The sequence below is a fragment of the Populus euphratica genome, unplaced genomic scaffold (assembly GCF_000495115.2).
Source record: "Populus euphratica unplaced genomic scaffold, PopEup_1.0 scaffold172.1, whole genome shotgun sequence".
Taxonomy (NCBI): domain Eukaryota; kingdom Viridiplantae; phylum Streptophyta; class Magnoliopsida; order Malpighiales; family Salicaceae; genus Populus; species Populus euphratica.
The window spans coordinates 545,528-571,056 of NW_011499920.1; the positions used below are offsets into that span (position 1 = coordinate 545,528).

Below are 25,529 nucleotides of genomic sequence, written 5' to 3' on the forward strand. Positions count from 1 at the left end.
GAAAATTAACAAAATTAGCCCAAAAAATACCAGGGTTTGCAATATGATTTTAAAATATTTAACGGTTCAATAAATGATGCAATGGCTTGTTAAAAATAATTTATCTCTAGAATCACCTAGAAAGATGTAAATCCAATCCAACTGTTAGATTTCTTGTTATCTCGGTTTTAAAGTGCTAACATAATCTAGTGCGACTAGACCTCTTCTTAAACTTAAACATATCTCATTAGTCTATAAATATATATATTAAATCATCCACATAAATTACTTTGGTGAAATCTCTATCTGGTAATATCAAATCCTTACTTGAATACTTAGAACTTTATGTTTCTACTAGCTTGGTTGCATCACTATTTATAAGGAAAGCTATAGTTGAAATTTTGGTAAAAACTATTGATGCGATACCTCTAAATAACCTTTCATCGCTCCATTTTCTTTTCTTAGCCAAAAGTCAGGACAAATAACTACTATTAATGTCTATTTATTTAATAGTATGGTGAATTATGATTGAAATTGTGTTTTATATCAATCATACTTTTAAAATTATTTAATTAATCAATAAATACTATATTTTTGCATATTCATACTAAAAACTCTCTCTTGAAATATTGGTTGAAAAAGTTAATCATAATTTCTATTTTTTAAAAAATAAAAAATTACTTTAAAACTATTATAAGAATATTTAATTTTATAGTTTGAATTTTTCTTTTTAATAAATTTTTTTTATATATTTATTATTTATATTACGAGAGACTAACTAAACTCAGCTTAGTGGTTGTATATCCCAATGTTTTCACAAAAATTCATCACCGTTTCCTTTTCTTTTGGAAATGAAATGCTACATTAAGGGAAAAAAAAGACAAAACTCAAACCGCCTGGGTCACGTTTGGCTCCCAGGTTTCACGCTGCTCTCCATCAAAATTACAAACAACACCCTCGTACTGACTTGAAAACAACGCTACTCGCTCCTTCCTCTTAACTCCTATAAAAGTCCTTTCACCCCTCAATATTCTTTTCTAAATTTTATTTCTCAGTCTAGAAAAAAGAAGGGGAAAAAAAAAACAAAGAAAGCCAAACAACTCTATATTTCTTAGACACTCAAACGTTTCTCCCTTTCAGATACAAATTAATCCTCTAATTTCCATCACCACTTCAAGGTAACTCTAATCATTAAGCCCTAACTAATTTGTATTTAGTTTTTTTAAAAAAATTTCGATTCGTTATTTTGAATTTCTGTTGCAATCGTTTATTATTCGTAATTAGTGATAATTACTTTTGATTTTGTTTAAGTGCAGGAGGTAGAAGGTTGATTGATAAAAGGAACGATGTTTGGAGCAGAGGATTGATCAGTAAAAGGAAGGATGTTCGGTGCTAGCAATCGTAAGTTATCTTTTCCGTTTTTTTAATGATTTTTTTTCTATAATTTTTGGTATTTTTTTGTTTATTTGAAATGCTATTGTTTGGCGAGAATGTTTTTTTTTTAAGTTATCAATTTTCGAGTTTTTTTTTTTTGTATTAGAGGAAGAAGGTGAAAAATAATGAATGAATCACGGAATTGATATGGAGTGTAAATGAACATAAAGTTGATTGTAATTACAGTAACACCATTGCATTTTTTTCTCGATTTTTTTTGCGTTGTGCATTTTGTTGGATAGATGATTATTGGCGTACTCTGTTCTGTTTTGTGGTGGTTGTGGGTAATGTGATCAGTGGTTGTTTGATAGTGTGATTTTTTGTATGTGTAATGTGTGTACTAATGAGTTAAAATTTGTGTTTCATGACAGCTTTTGGGCAGTCTTCTAATAGCCCGTTTGGGACAACACAGCCGGTTTTTGGTCAGGCTAGTAATGTAAGTAGTAGTCCTTTTGCTCTGAAACCCTTTGGTAGTCCAACAACCCCTTTTGGTGCACAAACAGGGAGTTCCATATTTGGGGGCACTTCTACTGGTATGTTTGGTGCACCCCAAACTTCTTCATTCTCTGCGACAAATGCTTTTGGTAGCTCAACACCCGCTTTTGGAGCATCTACTACCCCTGCATTTGGTAGTTCGTCATCATCAGCATTTGGTGGTAAGTGTTTATTTTTATTCCAATAACTGGTTGTCCTTTTTCATTCTTTATCTATTCGTGGGTTATGATTTTGCTCTATAGAAGTGATATGATGTTTTTGTTTTGGAAATATATATGGATTGTTGATCTAACTCAAGAGTTGTGGTAAAAAATTGTCTTGGAAGCCTTATAGCAGATCAAGTTTTTTCATTTCTCAGAAAAGCAAGTGTGCTAGGAGTGATATGGTTATACAGTATATTGCTTATCCTTCTTAGCTCTGATCACTTGTAGTTTTTCCCTAGTCTTTATGCTCATTGTTTCATCTTGTTTTCTTCATTGAAACTGGTAGATGATGAGATTTGATTATGATAAGATATCTTTGCTATTTCATCTTTTGCATGTGCATGTTTGTTTTGACTGCTCTTCATTGTCTCTAGCAGACCTATACTTGCTTGTTTATTCTTTGTAACCTGGTTTTCTTGCCTTTTCATGTCTATGTTCGTATTAGCGTACTTTATCTGATTCTGTTATTTTCTTGTTTTATGAATGGACAATGCTTTCTCATTCTAACTATTTATTCTTTTAGCAGGTTCTTCTGTTTTTGGTCAGAAGCCCTTTGGAGGCTTTGGGTCTACCACTCAAACAAGTCCATTTGGAAACACAAATCAACAGCCACAGCCAGGCTTTGGGTCTACCACTCAAACAAGTCCGTTTGGAAACACAAATCAGCAGCCACAGCCAGGGTTTGGAAACAATAGTTTATTTGGTTCAACACCTTTTGGTGCTCCATCTCAGTCTGCATTTGGTGCTGCTAGTACCCCAGCCTTTGGTACGACAACTGCCCCAGCCTTTGGTGCCACAAGCACCACGCCAGCCTTTGGTTCCACAAGCACCACTTCAGCCTTTGGCGCCCCAAGCACCACCCCAGCATTTGGCGCCCCAAGCACCACTCCAGCCTTTGGCTCAACAGCAACTCCAGGTTTTGGTAGCACAGGAGCTTCATTTACCAGTGCGCCACTGTTTGGAGCTGGTGGAGCTTTTGGAGCTTCCACTTCAGTTTTTGGATCTTCAGCTACTACACCTGCTTTTGGGAGTTTGACTGGTTCTGGCTTTGGCACTCCAACCACTTCTGCCTTTGGGGCTGCAACTACTTCTGCCTTTGGGGCTACATCTTCCCCATCCTTTATGTTTTCATCAAGTCCAGGTTTTGGCCAATCAACTTCTACTTTTGGGAGCAGCCCATTTGGAAGTACTACATCTACTTTTCCTGCCCAGCCTTCTCCTTTTGGTGAGCCATATTTAAGTCTATTGTTTTGCAATTTGCAGCAAGGTTTATCTTAATAATGAGATTTTTTTATCTAGAGTAAAAGGAACTTGAGTGGCTTATACTTTTTTATTTATTCATTGCATAACTTTTTTTTTTAATGATATGGTATGCAGGAGCTCAGCCTACAACATCAGCATTTGGAAACACTGGCTTTGCCCAGCCAGGGTTTGGGGGGCACCGTCCTGGAACTAGAGCAGCACCTTATGCAGAAACTGCTGAGGCGGAAGGTGGTGCACAGGCTGGAAAATTAGTGTCAATATCAGCCATGCCTGCCTACAAAGATAAAAGCCATGAAGAGCTAAGGTGGGAGGACTATCAATTGGGGGACAAAGGTAATTTGTTTGTGATTACATTGAAAATTTCTGGACGTTTTTATTCTCATTGCTAATATCAATGACACACTCGTGCATATGTTCTCTGATAACTAATGCAGTAATATTGAATTACAGGTGGACCGCTTCCTCCTGGTCAATCCCCTGGTGGGGCTGGATATAGCATGTCTACCCCACAGGCGAATCCTTTTGCTCCTTCAACTGGACTTGGTCAAACATCTACAAATATGTTTTCTTCAACAGCCACAAACCTGTTTGCTCCAAAAACTCAAACATCTACACCTTCATTCACCACTGCCTCCCCTTTTGGCCCTTCAACGTCATCCAACCTCTTTCAGCCATCAACACCTGCTTTCTCAGTTGGTTCATCTCCATCTCTTTTTGGATCAACAAGCATGCCTAATTTTAGTACAACACCATCCTTGTTTAGTTCTACTACAGGCCAAGGAAATGCTTCACCATTTGGTTCCAATATGTTTAATAACACTCAATCATCTCTCTCATTCCCATCTACCACACCTTCAATGGGGCAGACGACTGCATTTCCACAGTCCAATCCATTTGGACCAAGTACCACCAGTTCCTTGTTCAGTAGCCCTGCTACTGGCGGCCTTTTCTCAAGCACTCAATCTCAGATAACCCCAAACCTTGGGGGGTTTAATCAAATGACTGTGAGTAACAAATTAAATTACTGATTCCTTTATCATCATATTTAATTTCTTCATTTTATTAGCAGAAATAATAGTATTGAGGATAATCAGATTTCATTCCTTCCCAAGCAACTTAAATTTTCAGTTCTGTCCCTCGTGTTTATTTCAAAGCCTTTCTGCTTGTGTACATCAGTGAAAGTGGAATAAAAAAATTAAAAAACAAGACATCCAAATTGGAAATTCATTTTTGCAATTTATCTTTCTTGTTATGATTTGTTTGCAGCATGGGTGTATTTGTGTGTGATTTAAGTTCCAGTATCAGCACATTAGGTCAATTTGTATCTCTAACAATCATTTTATATGTAGCCATCTCAACCAGCTCAGAATGCAGGTATTTTTGCCTTGAACTTCAGTCAGACACAAGCAGGTATTTTTTTCATTATTTAATTCTTAGCATTTAGTTTATGGTGCTGACATTAGTTGTCTGCTATTTTGCAGCTGGTAACAGTGGCTATGCTGGTGTATCAAGTAATTTTGGACAACCGTATGTCTTTGCTTCACTGCCTATAGTTAGTGCTTCTGTATCCATGTTTTCATGGGTGTCCATATCATGTATGCCAAATGGATAGGAGACATTTGCTCCTTTCTGCTCTTTATTGCTTATGTTGCTTCATCTAGACAGGCTTCTTGTTTGTTCTTAATAAATGCACTCAGGATGCAGTGTTCTGTTACCCATCTTTTTCATTACATGAGACATTTGCTCCTTTCTGCTCTGTATTGCTTATTTTGCTTCATCTAGACAGGCTTCTTGTTTGTTCTTAACATATGCACACAGTATGCAGTGCTCTGTTACCCATCTTTTTCATGATACACTCAAGAATGCTTTTCTGTTTAACAGGTTTACGACACAAAATGCTGTTGCTGTACAACCAGTGCCCATTACAAATCCATTTGGAACACTTCCTGCAATGCCTCAAGTGTCCTTTGGTCGAGCTGGAACTACACCTTCAGTTCAATATGGAATCTCTACCATGCCTGTAACTATAAACTGTCCTGAATTTGTGTACTCTAGGGTGTCGTTGATTTTTTCCTTTTTTGTTTTCTTAATGTAAATAAGATTTGCCACTTCTTTATTATGCTTCTGTGTTATTCCCTGTCATTCTTGTGTATACAAAATTTAATTGGAGAGATAACAGTGATTCTGGTTCTTTGTTTTCTGTCAGGTTGTTGAGAAACCCTCTCCCATTAGAATATCATCTTTATTGACTTCTAGGCACTTGTCACAAAGGAGGATCAGGTTGCCCATGAGGAAATATTATCCTAAGCATGATGGACCAAAGGTGATGAGATTTACTAAATTTGTTTTTTAAAATGGCTATTTTGATTGCCTTACCTATAACTGGATTTACAGGGACGGGAGGTTGCATATTGACTTATTTCTTTGCCCAACTATTGCATTCAGGTTCCATTTTTCAGTGATGAAGAAGAAACACCCAGCACACCGAAGGCAGATGCTCTTTTCATTCCAAGGGAAAACCCAAGAGCTCTAGTCATTCGTCCTATGGACCAGTGGCCTTCAAGGGAAATTGCAGAGAAAGCATCTCCATTGAATGCATCAGCACCTGTACATGAGAACGGTAAATTTCCAAGTGAATAATGTTACCATTATTCTCTTGCTGTCTATGTGTGTGTGTTGGCATTGGTTGGGCTACTGTGATTGACTTGGTTATTCCAGTGCATGAGACTTAATTTTCTTTCCATTTCTAGTTATCATATTGCATTATTGTTACTTTAAAAAGGAATTATTATTATTATTATTTATTTTATTTTGTATTGTTACAATCCAAATTTAGTCTAGTACCTTCTTTTATCCAGGAGAATTTTCAGTATCAGAAGATGCTTCTCCCTCAAATGATTCCGCTGCTGGTGATAAAAATAGTAAGATATTGTTTCTTTTATAATGTGCACCCTTCATTTGTGCTGCTATGTATGTTGAAGGGTTGCATCTTGACTACTTAATAAGATCTTTTGGGAGGTAGCTTGGTATATTCAAACTTCTACTTGAACTTCATGTGACAACCAATTTGAGAACTTCCATCTGAGGAAGTCTACTGAAAGTTGAATTACTCAGCTTCTAATGTCATTTTCTCCAACAGGCACACTTTTCCATGGAAACGTAGCTTTTCTCCATTTATTGCATGTTTAATTTTACCTCATAGCAGGCATCTTGTGCATTATTAACCTCTCAGACAAATAGAATGCCGGAATTTGTTAATGATAGGTTGTGTTTGTTTACTTTTTTAATCAATTTCTTTAATTTAATCGAAAGGAAGAAAGTTGCTTCGGGCAATGGGTTCTGTAGTCCCTCTATGGATTTATTTTTATTTGCTTGTGCTAATGCCTACTTATTGTGCAGAAAATTCAGCTGAGAATGGTGTAATCAAGGAGCAAGTTAAAGTCAACCAGAAACCTAATGGAGTCCATGAGGATCATGCGACTCTGAGAGAGGAGTCCTACATGACACTTAGTGGTCACAGAGCTGGTGAAGCTGCAATTGTGTATGAGCATGGAGCGGATATTGAGGCACTAATGCCAAAACTCCGACGTTCTGACTATTTCACCGAGCCTCGTATCCAGGAACTGGCGGCCAAGGAAAGGGCTAGGCCGGGATTCTGCCGACATGTTAAGGATTTTGTGGTTGGAAGGCATGGCTATGGAAGCATCAAGTTCCTGGTTGAAACAGATGTTCGAAGGCTTGATCTTGAGTCCCTTGTTCAGTTTAATAACCGCGAAGTTATCGTGTACATGGATGATAGCAAGAAACCACCTGTCGGACAGGGTCTCAACAAGCCTGCTGAGGTAACACTTCTCAACATAAAATGCATAGATAAAAAGAGTGGACGCCAGTTCACAGAAGGACCAAAGATCGAGAGATACAAGGAGATGCTCAAAAGAAAAGCTGAAGACCAAGGCGCCGAATTTGTTTCTTATGACCCTGTTAAAGGAGAGTGGAAGTTCAAGGTCAACCATTTCAGCAAGTACATGCTGGAGGATGAAGAGGAGGAGGAATGGGATGTGCAAGCTACCTGTAATAAAGTCGATGACTGCTTGGTACTGAAGGCGTGATGCAAGGGTTTTTCTTTTCTTTTTTTTTGTCACGGAGGAGGGCTGTGCTTGTATAGTATTGATCTAAATTGTGATGTATTTAGTGTGATTAATGTGGCTGTGTATCGCTGGCTTTTCTTTCTTTCTTTTTTCTTCAAGTAGTTGATTTTTATTTTTTTTTTAGTGAAATTGATTTCTTTTATTGTATTTGAAACTCCTATGCTAGTTTTTATTCTTTTTTTAAAATATTACATTGTATTATTCACATTATCATCCGTATAGCCAGATAAATGAAAAAAAAATATAAACTTGAAAATAAAATCTTAAATCCTAGATTCAAATGAAAAGCATTTCAGTTGGCATTTAATTTATTCTTTTTAAGAATAATTTAATATTTAATACCTATTCAATAAACCAACATATTTTAAGCAAGAGCTAGAACAATTGTATTTGATATTTTGGGTAATAAAACATGGACTAATTCTATCATTCCAAGGCCTTTGTTGCTTTGTTTCATAGCTACATACATACATGGATGCAAATCTAGTAATTGTCATTGCCAACGCAAACAATACTGTGCCATCAGAGATGCCAGTATTGAAAGAACAGTCAGTCCTCTAGCAAGCACAGGCTTTCCTAACTTACTGAACAATGCACACAAAAGCATAATCAGGAGCAAGCTGTTAAATCTTTCAACTTTATTACCACTGTTCTAGAAAATCAAGAAACATGGAAATATAAAAATTCTTCCGACAGGGGGTGAAGGTCTGACACGTCAAACAAAATGATGAAGAACAATCACAACAGATGCTAGGCATTAAGAACCATCCATCCAAATGGAGCATCAACTCACAAAAAGAGATGGAGCGTCGCAAGTTCCAATATGCATTCCTCAATTCAGCAATGGTCCCTGCCGGTACTACTTGTGTTGCTTTTTCCTCTTTATTGATGACTTCTTCTTGGAAGGCTTCCTCTTGGTCTGCAGATTCAGTTCTGATGCGCTATTTGATTGTTCAGTTCGTGGTTCTTCTGGTAAACTGCAGTGCAGAAACTTCTTGCTGTTAGGGTTGCAGAACAGCTTCAGCATCTTCCTCCCCCTCATCCATTTAAGCATTATCTTCATGTGTGTTTTGCTATTTAATCCACTAATATTTGCTTCCTGTTATACAACAGCAACTAAAATGTAAAGCCCACAAATGGACAAAAAAATGTAACTACGATCGAATTATCTCTTTAGTGACTTTTCCTGAATGTAACTAACGATGTACTATTACAAAAACACAATAATAGATTTGGGTACAGGTAAATTTTAATGCATGCATACAATCTTTTCCAAGTTAAAACGAGAACAAAAAGGATGCTTGATTTTGTTTGCATCAATCGCCAGGAAGCTTATCTGAATATTTTAGTTCAGTAAAACAGGAGAAGCAATAGTCCCCTGAATTTAGGCCTTCTAGGAGAATCATGTGACTACCCGCGATCCATATTATAAGGTTGGTTAGGTCAACTAAATTCGCAGGCAAAGTGAGAACATATCATGGCATCAACATCCAGAGAGCTGATAACTTTTATTTTATTTTTTTGTGCAAAAAGAACATAATGTCATCAACAGCCAGATAAGTTCATCATTTGGTTAAACCTGAATTTGCAACCACGGCACGGATAAGACATTGAAAAGCCAAGTGGTGTAGGTCAAAGAACATTTAAGATCTCTTTGTCTAGATAAGTTGGAGAACATGTGTACTCTTCTTCAATTGTGATTGCAGTAGGAAGCGTGCAGTTTCAGCTAAAAGTAGGAGCGAAAAGGCCATTCACTGCCACATTTTTTTCTCGCTAAAAATCCAAAATTGATGCTGAAATGTTCATCACGATTCATAATTGGAAATGTGATTGAAGAATATAGGCAATGATAGGATGTCCAATTCTATGTCAACAAGCTGATGTTCTCAGCTCTATGAAACATCACATGAACGAACAAAAACATCTGTTGTAACTAAATAGATTACAAATCCATTAACCATAAACTCACTAGATAAATTCTACAATTGCATATGCATAAGAACCAAAACATCCTATAAGACATTCAAGAAATCAAACTCATTGCAGAAACCTAACACTCAAATCCATCAAACCTCCATACTCCATATCTACCCAAGAAGGACACAAAAGCAATACTCTTGAATTATAACACAATAATTACAATCACATTCCCTGAAATTCAACAAAGCACCCAACTTTTGCAAGAATCTGAAATCATTCCCACCCAAGTTTACATCTTTTGAACCATTTCAACTCAACCACTTAACTTTCTCCCATTTCACAGAAAACCCATCAAGAATATCAACAAACCAATCAAGAGAACACTAAGAATCATTCAAAACAAGAACAGACACACACATTTATAATAAATCCTAACACTAATACATTAAAAAAGAGAGAAAGAAGTGACCTTGGCTTGATTCCAGGTATTGGAAACAGTGAGAGGACCATGTTCTTTGATGACTTGATAAAGAGACTGGGCAATAGAAGCAGCTTCAGAAAATGGAACCTTAGGGTTTATCCTCTTCACATCCACTGCTCTTGCTCTTGAGAAATGCCTCACTATTTGATTTTTTACTATTGACCCAATATTACTACCACCACCACCACCACCTAGTCCTCCACGAAACCACATCTTATTGAACCCCCAACCTGGCCTGAATGATTTTGATTCCTCCTCTGTTTTGGCAGTGCTGAAGGTATTTGTAGCAGGGTTTTACAGACTGGCAATTATGATCACGTGAGACTAGCGTGGAGGATTTGCTAGGCTTTATATTTTGGATAATCTTCATTCCAGTCCCTAAACTTATGGATAAATATACACTTTGTCCTATCCTTGCAAATGTTAGTAAAATGCAATGGACAAGTCCATCCCTTTGAGTGCATATTCTCTCCTCGATTCGTTAGGGTCTGATTTAAATACTGTTTTTTAAAGTATTTTTTAATTATAAAAATAATATTTTTTATTTTTTAAAATTTATTTGTAATATCAATATATTAAAATGTTTCAAAAACCAAAAAATTTAAAAAAAATTGAATTTTTCCAAAAGCAAAGTAAAAAATGTTAATGCTGAATGCATCATAAAACCCTTCACTGTTGTCGTTGTCTAGGTGCAAAGAAGCTTTTCCCTGGTGGCTTGCTGCTGCCAAACCTCCAAAACCTGAAAGAGATTGGAGACAAGAATTGCTGGGAAATGGAGGAGATAATAGCAACAGAAGGGGAGGCATGGTGGGTGAATAAAGCAGCAGTATCTGCCAATCAAGCCATTACAGCCTCCCAAAACATCACCGTAAAGCATTGTCTCAACATGAGGAGGATGCCACCCTCTCTACCGTTGCTTGACAATGTCCAACCATCTCCTCCCCCTTCTCTTCGAATAATGGAGAAATGCTAAGGATGTCCTTCGACCCTTCATAAGGGTTTTGGAATAACCTTCTCAAGTCTCAACATCTTCATGAGTTTAGTGGTCAGCATTCATCCTCAGTCATCTGATCAGCTTTTTCATCCTTTTCTTTTCATCTCTTTGCTTCTTAGCTCTTTTTTATGCCCCTGATGGACTAACCCCATGTTTCAGCTTCTTTCTTTTCAACTTTGCTGTGATTGGTTAGCTTCTTTTCCATTGTTATGATAAGATATGCTTCCAAGCAAAGGCTCAGTCTTTTCTTCTTTTTTTTCCATTTATGCTTTCCGCTTGTGTGATGTTTTATGAAACAATGTAACCTTGCATTAATGTTGTATATCTATTTGCATGCACTAGCATCCCTGATAGATATGGCTTATGAGACTCAATTTTATGTTATTCTTCAAATAAAAATTGAAATAACAAGATACAAAATTAATATTAAAAAACAGAGCCTCTTTTTATTTATATTGTTCAAAAAGGCACAAAAAAATTAATTTGGCCTTTCAAGTTTCGTTGTTTGCATGTTTGGTCTTTGTTCTTTAAGGTATTTACATTTCATCCTAAACATCTTTTCATTCCTTGAATGTGGAATGGAATGTTTTAGGATTGAAGACCTTTGAAGACGGTTTATGACTTGTTTGTATTTTGAATCTCGCCTAATTTTTTAATAAAGCACTAGAGGGCAAGAAAAGCCCTTTCTGCAGCTTCCTGTAGAGAAGCTGCTCATCTTTTCTATTATGGAGTGGTTGCGGGCGACATGCGTCCAAACAATCATCCATTTCAAGACCAGTAAATTTTGTACGACTCCAAGAGGTTTAATGCAATCACTCTTCCATCTTCAAAAAAAAAATGAAAAAAGGAAAAGAAATGGAGAGATTTTTACTACCATCCATTACTCAAGTTTTTTCAGTTCTAAATATCTACAAAAAGCCAACACAACATATATAAATGCTCGCATGTAAAGGTTTGGATATGATATCTTGCGTTTTGTTAGTGTCCTAGAATACAAGAGACAAATACAGAAAGGTTTAGTTGGAGGGACAGACCGGACAATTTTGAAGTCAATTTTTATCCTTTCAAAACAGGAAAGAGAGGGGAACATGTCCTTTCAATCTCAACTGTCTTTATCTCTTTTATCACGAGACAAGAGACAATAACCAAACAGCACTAAGTATATAACAAGTGTATCATTGAATCATAGGAATCATTATGATGGCACGACACACAAGGTATATCATTCTTTGTATTCGTCAACTCTTATAGACATTTCAATTGCTATTTTTCACTCGATTCATATTTGTGAATTATGCAGAAAAATGAAAACCCTTTTTGCATAAGCACTTGATCTTTTCCTTTGTTCATGGTAGCGTGTCCCTCTGACTTACAATTCATGAAGTGTATGTTCTAGCAGAAGCGAGTTTTGACTCTAAAAAGAGGTCGCTTGAAGATCTCCAGAGTTTCTCTGCAAGTCTGATATTATGTGATAGTGCGGAAGAGTTCAGAGTCCTGCCCTTTCCACCAAAAAAGTACACTCCAGATATTTCCTGAGATGAACAAAACAAGTTTGCTGAAAAAAAATGACAGATGACATGTTAATTTGAATTTGCTGGATAAAATTAGATCTCTCTCTAGAACAATGAACAGTGAGAAAGGGGCGAGGAAACAGAATTTCCTGTTTGAAATGCCTTCAAGATGGTGTTTCTATCGCAAATGTGCAAGAGGAATCATTGCCAAACTCTTATAGTTCTCAACTAAAAAAGAGGTAAGAATTATTTTTGTGGCAAAATCAACTAAAAAACCACATAAAATCTGATAAGCATTTTTAAGAAAAAGAAAAGTAGCAGAATCCTCACTATACATCAGAGTAACCAGCCACTATAATACCAGCTTCTTTAAACCACAATAATCCAAAGACTGATCCTTCTCAGACGATGATTTCTAATTTTCATCAAGGAAATACCATGCGTGTTACCCAAGGTTCAAAATCACCACAAGGACAGAAAAAGGGTTGATTAAATTATTAAACATAAGAGCAACCGCAAGAACTTACTGGTGGAGCAAGAGCAGCATCAATAACAGAGCTAGCCCCCTCTTCAGGTGATTGCAAAAGGCCCAGAAGGTTGAGCGCTATAAATGTCATACGGGAAATACAGGAAGGGAGTTCTCGCATGATATTGGTTTCCACTGCTCCAGGATCGGCTGCACTTCAATATTAAACAGAACCAAAAGAAATAATTTGAGTTTGAAGTAATCATGAACATAATTTTTTATTTTGACAAAGAACATGATATTTTTAACATTTCAGTGAAAAGGGAATCTAACTACTAAAGCATAAGACTAGACATTCCTTAGGACAAATGAGATGCTTATGCATGAGAACAAATGATTGTATGCATAGGATGAAATATGTGGAACCACTAGCAAACAGATGAAGAAAGGATAGCAGGAATACATGAGTACATTCAAACAGTGATAATAATAGAAATAATATCTAATTTCCACTCTAAAGTTTGAATGCAGTAATTAAATAACCAAGAAATAAACATGCCAAAGTAAAAAAAATACATACATGACAGAGACTTTGCAAGATTCATCTGCTAAGTGAAGTTGCCGGTGAAGCTCATATGAGAACATCAGGAGACATACTAAGCCACAAATGACATTTGACTATTAGAAACAAGACAAAACACAATCCATTTGTGTATAGTGTGATTGTTATGGCTTACACTTGGAGAACTCGTAGATATGAGAAAATGGATACTGTTTTGATCTCGAGAGGCACTTCCCAACAACAGTTTCTTTGTCGATCTGTACATTAAATACTAAAGAAAAGAGCAAATGTAATTACATTTTTTATCAAGCATCTGTGTAAACTTCATTGCAATGCAAAATATTTTGCTTTGCACTCCTCACTAGAAATGCTGCTAATAAAAAAATTAAAAAAAGGATTTTATCTCTCAAAAAAAGAACGAAATGAAAAGAAATTTAAGAACAAGACACATCCAAACAGAATGAGGCTGTGTGCAAGTAACAAAGTAGGCACTGTCATTACAAAATTCATTCTTCATTGAAAACATGACAGATAATCGCTGATGTAGACAGCTAGCTACCATTGATAATCTATGCAAGAGATGCCTAAAAACCAATCATCTAATCCTCAAAAATATGCTTCATATAGAGTGACTATAAAAGTCCTTACGATTTCGATGTGTAAAGGAGGTGACATTTACTATCCGTGAGCCAACAGGACTGTTTTTGAGAAGTGGTAGGAGAAGTTTGGTCAAAGAGAAGGCACCAATGTAATTTGTACCCATCATCCTGGCAAAAACAGGTTAGCTTATCACCATGAAATTCTCAATCTAACCAGGAAAGAATAGTTTGATTTCTATTACTGATCATAGCCTTCTTCTGTGAGACGATGTGAAGCTGCCAGTATCCCAGCATTGTTTATCAAGAGTTGGACAGAAACATGCATATCTGAATCTAATAGCCACTTCTCAAGTGAGTCTTTAAACTTCAAGATTGACTGGAAAGATGAGAGGTCAACCTCAAAAGCTTCTACACAGGCATCCTTATTCTTTTCGAGTATCCATTCTATCATCTGTCACACAAGCAAAGCAACAAGTACAAGAAAACTTAAAGAAAAATTCAATGTGGAGCATGGACATAAATAATAGACCAGTCACTAACGGCATGGATTACATACCTTATATAGCAATTGGGATGACCTTCCAACTGCATGTATAATATGAGTTTCAGCAACAAGTTTTTGAACTGATAGGAGAATCTTTGTTGTTCAAAGATGGTGTGAAAAAATGATTCTAGCATGATTAGAAGAGAGACCATTATCCAGATGTCAATTTATTGCAGCATCTAGAATACTACTTACATATCAATACAAGACACTAGCTGCTCTACTTTGTTAATCAAACAATTCAAATCCATCCATACAAAAAGATCACAAATTTTTCGATTAGACAATATCAGCAAGCTAACTACTTAACAAATGACAATTATGCAACTCGAATCCTTCCCTAATTATTTCTCCTAACAGTCACTAAAATTCATTCATCTTCACAATTCATGACATTGTTATCCTACACAAATGAAACAAAATGAACATGAACTAAAATCAGCAGAGTACCAAGAACAACATAAAACCCCTCCTTTGAAAGATCATAAGCTGCCGCCGCACCAATACCAGACGTAGCCTGTAGCAGCAACAACACACAAACAAGAAAAAATGATTAAAACCCAAAATAATACAGATTTTTTTGTGCTTAGCCAGACTAAAAAAACCACTAAAATCCATAGCTTACACCAGTAATCACGCAAATGGGTTTCTTAGTCCCAATTCTTTGCGGCGGGCAACGAGGATAAGCATTAGGCTTTTTAGCAAAAACCCTTTGCCAGAACAACTGGAAGTAAGACATGACAAGAGAGAGTGTCCAAAAGATTCCCATCCTCCAAAATTCTACAGTCAAGATGAAACTCAAAGCCTTCTTCACTTCCCTCATTCTTCTTCTTCCTCTTGCCTATGAACAGCAAAGCTTGCTACATCCCCGATCACTGCTGACATGAACTCATGGAGTTCTTGATTTCATTAAAGGAGGCCTAGCCCATGGTAGAATTTTCAACAGGCCTAAACAGAGGTTCTGTCATACGAGCTGCCCAATGGAGAGAGTTCGAAACATGAGAAGCAAGCCCAAGTTAACAAAAAAAGAAAACTTGTATTTCAAAAAAATAAATAATACAGAAAATTGGATTAAGATATTTTTTATATAAAATATGGAGTTGAGATGTAAAACTTAGGACTGTCTCAGATTTTTTTAAATTTTTTATTTAAAAATTCATCAAAATAATATTTTTATTTTTTAAATTTTATTTTTTACATAAATAAATGGAAATGATTTAAAAATATTAAAATTTTAATTTTATTTATCTATGAAAATGGATTATATCTCTTAAATTTGAAGCAAATCTATATAGATATATGATTGTATTTATTTCAAATACATGTACCATATTGTTATTTTATTTGATGATAAAATATATATTCAGACCAATTTAGATGACACTAATATCTTCATTATTAAAAAAAAATCCTTGGAAGCAATTTAATCTTTATTTGTTGGTGGTTTTTTAACTTTGGTTTTTATTTTATTAATTTTTTATTTTTATTTTTGATCTTTTTATAGAAATTTTATTAGTTTTAATTTTATTATTTAATATTAATTTGTCATATATTATTTTTACAATTTAATCTTTATTTTTTTAATTTTAATTTTAATTTTTTAACCTTTTATTAAATTGTTTTTTCTTTTTGATTTTCCTCTCCAATTAAAACTTATTTATATTTTTTATTTTAATCAAAATTTTGATCATAGCTGAGACTTGATTACTAGAATTACATATTTATCCTTCTAACTCAGGTTTAGTCATGCCGATTTCTTCTGTTGTCGTACAATTTTCTTTTGCAACTAATAAAAAACATATCTCTTCTGTTCTGAAGTTGAAAAAAGAAGAAGAGAATGGAAAGCATCAGTAGATATTTTCCAAAGTAAAGCAAGGCGTCAAGCAAGCAAATCCTCCGCTTGCTTCACTGTCAGTCCAGTGGCACAATGCCCACCTGTTCCCTCTCTTCTCTCTTTTTGCTTTTGCTTTTAGCATTATTTCTCTGCACTTTTTCCCTTGGGATTGAAGAAAGAAAAGGAAGGAAAAGAAAGGAAAGTGACCCCTCTCCGTTTCACTCCCATCTCACTAGTCCAAAAATTACAACTTTTTCTTAATTTCTTTCACTTCTAATATAAAAGCAGTAACCACATTCTCTAGAGAACGCACATGCTGTGAGTATACAACAGAAGAAACTTGGGTTTCTTTCTTTTTTCTTCTTACTCGAGTTTCTTTCTTCTTTGCTCTCAGTTTTGGTTTTCTATATTATCAGAATCAAAAGGTACGTTGTTTGTTCAAAGAAAGTTTGTTTCTTGAATTGTTTATAGTGTTCCTTTGCTTTATTCAAGAATTGGGTTTGCTTTAGCTTTTGTTCTTTCTTGGCTAGTATTCGTGCTTTTTGTTGATGGGTTTTACTTGGATCATACTTTTCTTCATTTAGATCTTTTGTACCTGTAGGTTTTGGTGTTTTGTGTGCTGATTTTGTTGTATCATTGTTTTATCTGTGCCTTGTAGTCTTCACAGTCAATGATCGGAGCATTTTGTGCTTAAATTTGTCAACAAACTTGTTTAAATCAAGATCAATTCTGGATTTATTGGAATCAGGATCATTAGATGCATGCTTAGTTGTTTTATGTTCAAGACATGCACTTTGGTCTGTGCAAATTGTACTAAAATTCTTAACTGCGTCTTAGGACCACTGGCCTTTGTTGTGGTGTTGCGATGATCAGGGATTCAGATTGTTTGTTGCTTTCAGTTGAAGAATTTAACATTTTGTTCAAAGTTTGTTTCTTGGTGATGTAGACATGTCTGCTCTTATTGTTAAAGTACAGTAATCAAGATTAATCATTGGTTTATCTCAATTAAGATTTTATTTTTTTAATGCTATAGCGCTTTATGTTCAAAACTCTGCTGTACAAATTGCACGAAAACTCTATTGGGAAATATCAATTTGTTGATGCTTATTTTATTGGGGTCTTCAATTTGGATTTCTTGTTTTCGTATATTGATCTAAGACAAATGTTTACCTTGATTCTAGATGTGAGATTTTCTGAACGCGAATGTTTGCGCACATGATTTGTGCTGTGCTCGAGAAAAATCAGTGACTGTTATGACTGGTGTGATCTTTATTATGTTCATTAAGCTGATCGTGGATTTGCATTAACCTTTGGGGTGGTGTAGGGATCATTGGCCTCTGTTTTGGCATGGCCATGAATAGAGAATTAATTTGTTGTGTTGCTGGTGTACCCTTTGTCTTACTCAAGTTTGCTTTCAATGAAAGTACTTAGCCCTTCATTTAAGTTTGTTTCTCCATGATGTAAGCAATCATTTTCTTATTTTTAAAGTACAATAATCTTTTGTCTTTCCGAAGACCAGTCTTTTCTGTTGAAGGATGAATTTATGGTTATTTTTCCAAATATTATTGTACCTTGCTATGATTCTTTGCCTTGACTAGATGACACTACTTGAATTGCAGGATCACTATAAACCATGGCTGAAGGTGAGGAAATTCAACCTCTTGTCTGTGATAATGGCACTGGAATGGTTAAGGTGAGTGTGGTTGTCTTTTAATATTTTGTTTTCCTTTTGGGCTGCAATGTTGTGAGAGCCTTCCAAAGTTCACATGAACATGCTTATAACTTTGAATTGTTTTCTTCTTCAACAGGCAGGTTTCGCTGGAGATGATGCTCCAAGGGCAGTCTTCCCCAGTATTGTTGGCCGGCCTAGGCATACAGGTGTTATGGTCGGGATGGGGCAGAAAGATGCCTATGTTGGGGATGAGGCCCAATCAAAAAGAGGTATTCTCACGTTAAAGTACCCTATCGAACATGGGATTGTTAGCAACTGGGATGATATGGAAAAGATTTGGCATCACACTTTCTACAATGAGCTTCGTGTGGCTCCAGAAGAACATCCTGTTCTCCTTACTGAAGCTCCCCTGAACCCTAAGGCCAACAGGGAAAAAATGACACAGATTATGTTTGAAACATTTAATGTCCCTGCCATGTATGTTGCCATCCAAGCAGTGCTCTCCCTCTATGCTAGTGGGCGTACAACAGGTGTGTATGGGATGCATATATATATGTGAGAACTCTTCTCTGTTTTCAATTGCAAGGAAAAAATTATTGCCGTTCAAAGTTGCCTGTAACTTTCTCTTTGTGGCGTGCTTTTCAGGTATTGTGCTGGATTCTGGTGATGGAGTTAGTCACACAGTTCCCATCTATGAGGGCTATGCACTTCCCCATGCAATCCTTAGGCTTGACCTTGCTGGAAGGGATTTAACAGATGCCTTGATGAAGATCCTTACGGAGAGAGGTTACACATTCACCACAACCGCTGAACGGGAAATTGTAAGAGACATTAAAGAGAAGCTTGCGTATGTGGCCCTTGATTATGAGCAGGAGCTTGAAACGGCTAAAAGTAGCTCTTCAATTGAGAAGAGCTATGAGCTACCTGACGGCCAGGTTATCACCATTGGTGCAGAGTGTTTCCGTTGCCCTGAGGTCCTATTTCAACCATCACTCATTGGAATGGAAGCACCTGGAATTCATGAAACCACTTATAATTCGATCATGAAGTGTGATGTTGATATCAGGAAAGACTTGTATGGTAACATAGTGCTCAGTGGTGGATCTACCATGTTTCCAGGAATAGCTGATCGAATGAGCAAGGAGATCACAGCTCTTGCTCCAAGTAGCATGAAAATCAAGGTGGTTGCTCCTCCTGAGAGAAAATACAGTGTTTGGATCGGAGGGTCTATACTGGCTTCCCTCAGCACTTTCCAACAGGCATGTATCACACATCTCCATTTTCTCCTTTTTATCGTTGTATTTGATGTTGCAAATGGTAAAGTTATTCTTGACCCAAAAGCTCGAAAGAGTTGAAGGTCACCAGAATCACATGCTTGCAAAAAAGAGGCTAAAGGGTGAAGTAATGGAACAGAACAGAACAAACGTTAACTTCCATTAGTTGAGAAACATGTACAAGCATGCGCGAGAATAACACACACAAGAGAATTGGCAATGGTAATGGGTACAAAATAAAACAACCAAATTAGAAAACCAATTCATAACATTTACTTGATTAATTATTTTACAATGTTCTGTAGTTTCTACTTCCTTTCTGTCTATATTTATTTGGCTTTCAGCATTTTTATACAGGCAATTGATTTTAGATTTTAATTTTTCATCCAGATGTGGATATCAAAGGCCGAATATGATGAATCAGGACCCTCCATTGTTCACAGGAAGTGCTTCTAGATATGCAAATCCATTTTGCCTGCCCCTTTTCCCATCCCTCCTTTATCAATATGGTTTTGGATTGTGAGGCCGATTAATATGGCTTGTTTTGGCGTGATTGTGATCTTTGATTTTGTTCTCCCCCCTCATAGTTACTATATGAAACATGTACTTGGTATGTGTAATCATATATAGATTGCCTTTTATCTTCTCCAAGTTATCGCCTCATGAAGAGCATTAATGTATTTTTCACTATTTTCCTTTGTTTTCCCTGTCTTTTCATGTCAAGTTTACTTATGTATACGGAAAGAAATGAAATGAAATGAAATGTGTGGATGTTCTTCTCATTTTTTAGATTTTATTAGCATCGTCCTGGCTCACTGTGAATCTGTGATTAGCCCACCTCGCCCGATACGGGTAAATAATATTGTAGGGGCTGTCTTTCATTACAGAATAAAACCTTCATTGATGAATAATGAAAGCCCAGAAGCATGCTACGCTCAGTTAGCATGCTCCTCTTTTTCATCAATAAATAATATTCAGCATGCTCCTCTTATTCTTTGAAGATTGTGGTAATAGAGGAGGAACCAAATGCTGGTCATCGTCGTTGTACAGAAAACTCTCTTGCTAGTAAGGGTTTTTTCTCCGATTACCAAAGTTGATTGAACCTTTGATTCTTACAAGTTACAACAAAATGACACTAACACACAATATTAGGCCCTCGGGTTGGTTTGTGGGGTGGCCTATCTATATCTGACTAACTCTGGTTTCGGCTTTCGTAAGGAAATAGCTGGAATGAAGGGGAAGGGAAGATAGTAGGCAACGGTCTGTGTGAGTCTGGCAAGGCCTGATCTTGCAGAGGTGAAGGGGATTTTGCAAAAATCCATTATTCATCAAATGGATATTTCATTGCTCAGTACCGAGTCTCGCACAGGATTGATACAAGTCCAAGCAGGTAAGGTGGGCTAACTAAACACGCAGCATGTTCATGAGCCAGGACCACGTATTAAAATAAAAAATCAGGACCACACTGTTCACGAATGATCAAAGAAAGTATAGGAGATTCAAGAACTGAGATGCTTTACTTTTAATATATCCTGCTTTATTGTTTTCAGGTGGATCATAGATTTCTCTATCTTGGTTCTTGATCGTTTCTCCTTGGTATTGAAACTTGCATGATAATAGACAATGATTGGGTTTTCTTTTCTCTTGAGTTATTTTTGGTGGATATGGATTGTTGCTGATGAATGATGATGTCTTTGAGTATGTGATCTGCTCGCGTAGAACAAGGAAAATGAGTGAGTAATGTTGCTGGCATGATCTATCTTGTGCTCAGTAAGCTGATTATGGGTTGTGTTAACTCTTTGGGCATAGGAAATTCCCTGTTTCATGTCTAATGCGACAAAGCTGGGGAAAAGGGCCTTCGGCGCACCATCTCTACCAAAACCTGCCTGTTGAAGGAGAAAGATCGAGATGAAGGGTTACTTTTGAGCACTGGAAAGGGCTTCCTTCACAATGCAGCAAGAAATCAACACAAACTATTAAAAGAATACGGTTTCTCACCTTAATCATTCCACTGTAATTATCACAAACAATGAATCTATGCAAAATCAATTAGTTTTTTAATTAACAAAACAGGATTGATTAAAAAGCACAGTTTACATAAACAACTAGATACTATAGTTTGGTATTATGATTGCGGGTGAGATTCAACCACACAGCTATAAATATTATTATTTTGTAATATTTTTATTATAATTTAATACTAGTAGGTCCTACCATTAATTATGACACAGCCCTAGGTTTACAAGAAGCAACTCATTGCTGCTTCTTGTGATGAGAAAATCCATGAAATAGTGAAGCATGCTCTATTATTTATGAGTTGTCTACTGACACGACAAAAAGATTGATGTCTTCTCCCAAGTGCAGGAGTGTCGAAGTAATAAATAACCCGGCAAGACCGGGGTCGAACCACAGGGAGGTTAATTGTAAAAATTAAAAACAACAATTATAAAACAACAACAACAACAAATTTTGTAATATTTTTATTATAATTTTATACTAGTAGGTCCTACCATTAATTATGACACAGCCCTAGGTTTACAAGAAGCAACTCATTGCTGCTTCTTGTGATGAGAAAATCCATGAAATAGTGAAGCATGCTCTATTATTTATGAGTTGTCTATCATGAACAATGGAGTCATATTTCACTGTTTCAGTCGAACTAGTTCAATTCAATGCTAAAAATGCATTAAACCAGGTTCGACCCAACAAAATAAAAAAAATATTTATAATTGTGTTTTATTCAAAAAAACTAATGTTAAACATTATTCAATGATTATATAAATTAGACAGAGATCACTTGATGATGCCACATTTATAGAATTTAAGTGCAATCTCAATTTTGTTCTTGATTATATTTCCCTAGTGTTGTTGCGCTCTTAAAAGTTTTTTGAAAACTATAGTCCTTGTCGAATATATTTTATATCTGATGAAATTATAGAATGATTAATGGAACAATAAAAAATATTTTATATAAAGTATTATTTATTTTATGATGTAATAGCAATAGTTAAATCTACAATATTTAAATTAAAAACCATAAATATTAATATATATTTTTTAAAATTATTTTATAACCTCAATTTCAAAAGCATTATTAACCAAACACATTATACTACTTTTTGATCAATCTCAATTTCAACCACAGTTGTAACCAAACATCTATTTTTTCAAACCAATCTCAACTAAAAGTACTTTTTATAAAATAATCTTTGTCATAACCACAATACCAAACACACCCTAAAGCTCCCCTGAACCTTATCGCTAACAAGGAAAAAATAACAAAAATTATGTTTGAAATGTTCGATGTTCTTGGCATGTACGTTGTTATTGCTGCAGAGCTATTCTTTTATGCTAGTGGACGTACTATGTTGAAATCTACAATTTAAATGAATATTGTTGAAATCTGCATTTTTTAATGAATAACAAATGCAAAGAATTCTAAAAAAGAGAAAGTTAAAACTGAAAAATAATTAATATTATAAATTAAGAATACTTATTTAAAGGCTTACACCCAAATTCAAAATGCTATAAATTATCAACAAACATGAGAGATTATTGGATTACTACTAATAACAGAATAATAGCAAAACTTGCAACAGACTCTGTTATGAAAAAATAAATTCAAAGACTAAGTCTAACAGCTATCTTCAAAGGCAAATTCTCATAAATTCTAATACTTTTCCTTGAGATTTGCTTTGGACAAACCAAGTTTCATCCCTAGAAATTCCAGCCTTGATTTAAGGAGTGCTTTAGTCATTATATTAGCAAGTTGTATATCGGTTGGACAGTAATGAAGCTTTACAAATAAAGTCTTCTCAGCTTCTCTTATGAAATGAAATTTCACATTAATGTGCTTGGTCCTCCCATGTTGAACCGAATTTTGATCAATAGCAATGACCAGCGGCGGAACCAGGGGGTGGCAAGCAGGGGCCCGGGCCCCTGTAAAAAAATTTAAAATTTTCTATTATTTAATATTTTTAATTTAAATAAATAAGTTTTTTAATAATACCCTGTAACATATTAATTTTGGCCTCCCCTGTAAAATTAACCTACCTCCGCCCCTGGCAATGACAAACTTGTTGTCACAGTAAAGTTTAGTTGGTAAGCTTTGTTCTTGGCTTAGAGCAGCAAGCAACTTGTTCAACCATATTGCTTGATTTGCAGCAGTTGCTAAGGAAATATACTCTGCTTCAGCTGTTAATTATGCCACCAGTTCTTGCTTTTTAGCATTCCAATAAATTGCACCTAAACCAATTGTAAAAACATATATAAAAATGCTTTTCATATCATCAACATTCCCTGCCCAGTCACTATCTATATATTCACTTAATTTTACTTCTCTTAACTTTAAGTACAAGATTCCAAGATCAGTTGTCCCTCTAATATACTTCAGCACCTTCTTGGCAACTCCCATGTGAACATTGCTAAATGAGCTCATAAACCTTGATAGTAAACTAGCTAGGAACATCAAGTTCAATCTGGTTGCTGTTAAATACAGTAGGCTACCTACTAAACTTCTATATGGAGAGAGTTCTTCAAGTTTCTCATCATCATTCTTAGAAATCTTTTTATTTTGTGCTAATGAAGTTGCTACTTCTTTGCATGATTCAAGCTTAAATCTCTTGAATATATTAACAACGTATTTTTTTTTTAAACAAAGATATCTAAGCTGCATTGATATATTTTGATTCCAATAAAATAGTTCATAATGCCAAGATTAGATGATTAGTACTTAAAAGTATATTTTTATCAAGGTTTTATATCATCATTTTGCACTTGAAGTATCAATAACTTCTTAACTAAAACATGTTTTATAATAACATATCTAATAATATAAGATACCTTTAATTTATGGTAAATGTTCATTTTAAATACAGGTCTATCATATAAATACCCATTAACCTTAGGCTGCCCCCCTCATAAATTAAATGAATCTTTCTCTCAACTAGTACATGACTAAAATGATTTGCTAATTCTAAAAATTTTATTTCCTTCTTAAGACTGGATCCACCAAAAACACAAATGTTTCTTAGGTGATGACTTAAGGAACCTGCCATTTCAATATCTATTGAATGTATGGGTTAAGTAAAAATGAAGAAAAGGAAGATAAGATTTTATATATGAGAACTTGAAAATGCAATCACACCACCTTAGAAAAGAGATATTGGTTTAGTCTAAACTAGAACTTTGTTCGGTAATTAGATCATAACTAGAGTTGTAGAACTTGTATTTAGATTTGCTTTATATGAATGGAAAACTAATACATAGACCTAAAACTTTGGAAGGCAAGACTCGATTCTACTATTTACATGTCCAAATCTTAGTAACAATATAAAAGTCCGAAGCTGTCTTGTAGCCTAGACACTATTTAGTATTTAGCCCATATCTAGAGTTCTAAAAGTCCAAATGACCTTAATTTGTTTTCCTAGAAAGCTGAGACAATTTCCTAGAATTTTCATGTTTAAGTTTATCTAAATTGTGATGTTAGCACTGACATTTTTTTCAGAAAATAAAATAAAAATTGTCACCAAGTCAAGATGTGGCCACCTACTCAATAACTAGTTAACAAATCAATAGTTCCTCATTTTGGCCTATAAAAGAAGGCATTTGTCATGCATTTAGGCATCTTCATTTTCAGATCAAGCTTATGTTCTTGCTCTTTCTCTTTATGTTTTTATAATATTTAAGTTTTGCTTTCATTAATCTCTTGATTATACTTTTCATTTATTTTCCTTTACTTAGTTAACTTATATCTTATTTATGTTCTTGTCTTGTTTATTTATATTTAGTTAAGTTTATTATATCTCAACATGGACTTTAATGTTTGATACTAACATGTTTTATATTTTGTTATCTTGTTCACTTTTAATACTTTGCTTGTTAAATGGTTGACATGACTAAAAGATTGTTGTCTTCTCCCAAGTGTAGGAGTGTCGAAGTAATAAATAACCCGGCAAGACCGGGGTCGAACTTCAGAGAGGTTAATTGTACAAATTATAAATGACAATAGTAACAACAACAACAACAACAATAATAGTAATAACAACAAAACAATAATTACAATAATAATAGTAGTAGTAGTAGTAGTAGTAGTAGTAGTAAAAGAAGAAGAAGAAAAAGAAGAAGTTGATGAGAACTTTGAGATGGAAA

The 25,529-nt window shown here is 35.2% G+C and overlaps 4 protein-coding genes across 9 annotated transcripts; 2 read left to right on the top strand and 2 right to left on the bottom strand.

Annotated features, from left to right (window-relative positions):
• The first annotated feature begins 1,014 nt into the window (after nucleotides 1–1,014).
• LOC105135057 (nuclear pore complex protein NUP98A-like) lies at nucleotides 1,015–7,651 on the top strand. Of its 4 annotated transcripts, none has more exons than XM_011039737.1 (13): nucleotides 1,016–1,157; nucleotides 1,296–1,380; nucleotides 1,785–2,069; nucleotides 2,635–3,336; nucleotides 3,489–3,707; nucleotides 3,825–4,378; nucleotides 4,724–4,784; nucleotides 4,856–4,901; nucleotides 5,256–5,394; nucleotides 5,581–5,697; nucleotides 5,820–5,994; nucleotides 6,233–6,295; nucleotides 6,774–7,651. In XM_011039737.1, exons 2-13 carry the CDS (start codon nucleotides 1,362–1,364, stop codon nucleotides 7,481–7,483), a joined length of 3,090 nt encoding a protein of 1,029 aa, XP_011038039.1. In that variant the 5' UTR covers nucleotides 1,016–1,157; nucleotides 1,296–1,361; the 3' UTR covers nucleotides 7,484–7,651. The 4 variants fall into 4 exon arrangements, with proteins under 4 accessions (XP_011038043.1, XP_011038039.1, XP_011038042.1 ...); XM_011039740.1 differs by having other exon boundaries at nucleotides 4,724–4,748; XM_011039739.1 differs by having other exon boundaries at nucleotides 2,638–3,336.
• A 463-nt stretch (nucleotides 7,652–8,114) lies between these two features.
• On the bottom strand, nucleotides 8,115–10,247 carry LOC105135056 (tumor necrosis factor receptor family protein). The gene is made up of 2 exons (XM_011039736.1): nucleotides 9,912–10,247; nucleotides 8,115–8,621 (listed from the first exon to the last, which is right to left on the bottom strand). Exons 1-2 carry the CDS (start codon nucleotides 10,134–10,136, stop codon nucleotides 8,382–8,384), a joined length of 465 nt encoding a protein of 154 aa, XP_011038038.1. The 5' UTR covers nucleotides 10,137–10,247; the 3' UTR covers nucleotides 8,115–8,381.
• A 1,582-nt stretch (nucleotides 10,248–11,829) lies between these two features.
• On the bottom strand, nucleotides 11,830–15,497 carry LOC105135055 (dehydrogenase/reductase SDR family member on chromosome X-like). 2 transcript variants are annotated; one of them, XM_011039734.1, is made up of 9 exons: nucleotides 15,225–15,496; nucleotides 15,050–15,116; nucleotides 14,612–14,640; nucleotides 14,298–14,506; nucleotides 14,105–14,223; nucleotides 13,632–13,727; nucleotides 13,475–13,550; nucleotides 12,956–13,109; nucleotides 11,830–12,449 (listed from the first exon to the last, which is right to left on the bottom strand). In XM_011039734.1, exons 1-9 carry the CDS (start codon nucleotides 15,420–15,422, stop codon nucleotides 12,294–12,296), a joined length of 1,104 nt encoding a protein of 367 aa, XP_011038036.1. In that variant the 5' UTR covers nucleotides 15,423–15,496; the 3' UTR covers nucleotides 11,830–12,293. The 2 variants fall into 2 exon arrangements, with proteins under 2 accessions (XP_011038036.1, XP_011038037.1); XM_011039735.1 differs by having other exon boundaries at nucleotides 12,358–12,449; nucleotides 12,956–13,104; nucleotides 15,225–15,497.
• Nucleotides 15,498–16,388: 891 nt separating this feature from the next.
• Nucleotides 16,389–20,157, top strand: LOC105135058 (actin-7-like). 2 transcript variants are annotated; one of them, XM_011039742.1, is made up of 5 exons: nucleotides 16,389–16,858; nucleotides 18,053–18,126; nucleotides 18,242–18,635; nucleotides 18,751–19,364; nucleotides 19,770–20,157. In XM_011039742.1, the coding sequence occupies exons 2-5, from the start codon at nucleotides 18,067–18,069 to the stop codon at nucleotides 19,833–19,835; spliced, it is 1,134 nt and encodes a 377-aa protein (XP_011038044.1). In that variant the 5' UTR covers nucleotides 16,389–16,858; nucleotides 18,053–18,066; the 3' UTR covers nucleotides 19,836–20,157. The 2 variants fall into 2 exon arrangements, with proteins under 2 accessions (XP_011038044.1, XP_011038045.1); XM_011039743.1 differs by lacking the exon at nucleotides 16,389–16,858 and adding an exon at nucleotides 16,890–17,893.
• Nucleotides 20,158–25,529: the final 5,372 nt, after the last annotated feature.

Coding starts and splice junctions, on each gene's coding strand:
- LOC105135057 (XM_011039737.1), top strand. Junction 3,337..3,488: donor TGCCCAGCCTTCTCCTTTTG/GTGAGCCATATT, acceptor TATGGTATGCAG/GAGCTCAGCCTACAACATCA. Junction 4,379..4,723: donor GGGGGTTTAATCAAATGACT/GTGAGTAACAAA, acceptor TTTTATATGTAG/CCATCTCAACCAGCTCAGAA.
- LOC105135056 (XM_011039736.1), bottom strand. CDS start 10,136: ATGTGGTTTCGTGGAGGACTAGGTGGTGGTGGTGGTGGTAGTAATATT. Junction 8,622..9,911: donor ATACCTGGAATCAAGCCAAG/GTCACTTCTTTC, acceptor GTTGTATAACAG/GAAGCAAATATTAGTGGATT.
- LOC105135055 (XM_011039734.1), bottom strand. CDS start 15,422: ATGAGGGAAGTGAAGAAGGCTTTGAGTTTCATCTTGACTGTAGAATTT. Junction 14,224..14,297: donor ACAGAAGAAGGCTATGATCA/GTAATAGAAATC, acceptor TGTTTTTGCCAG/GATGATGGGTACAAATTACA. Junction 13,110..13,474: donor TCTTGCAAAGTCTCTGTCAT/GTATGTATTTTT, acceptor TTAATATTGAAG/TGCAGCCGATCCTGGAGCAG.
- LOC105135058 (XM_011039742.1), top strand. CDS start 18,067: ATGGCTGAAGGTGAGGAAATTCAACCTCTTGTCTGTGATAATGGCACT. Junction 18,127..18,241: donor ATGGCACTGGAATGGTTAAG/GTGAGTGTGGTT, acceptor CTTCTTCAACAG/GCAGGTTTCGCTGGAGATGA. Junction 19,365..19,769: donor CCCTCAGCACTTTCCAACAG/GCATGTATCACA, acceptor TTTTTCATCCAG/ATGTGGATATCAAAGGCCGA.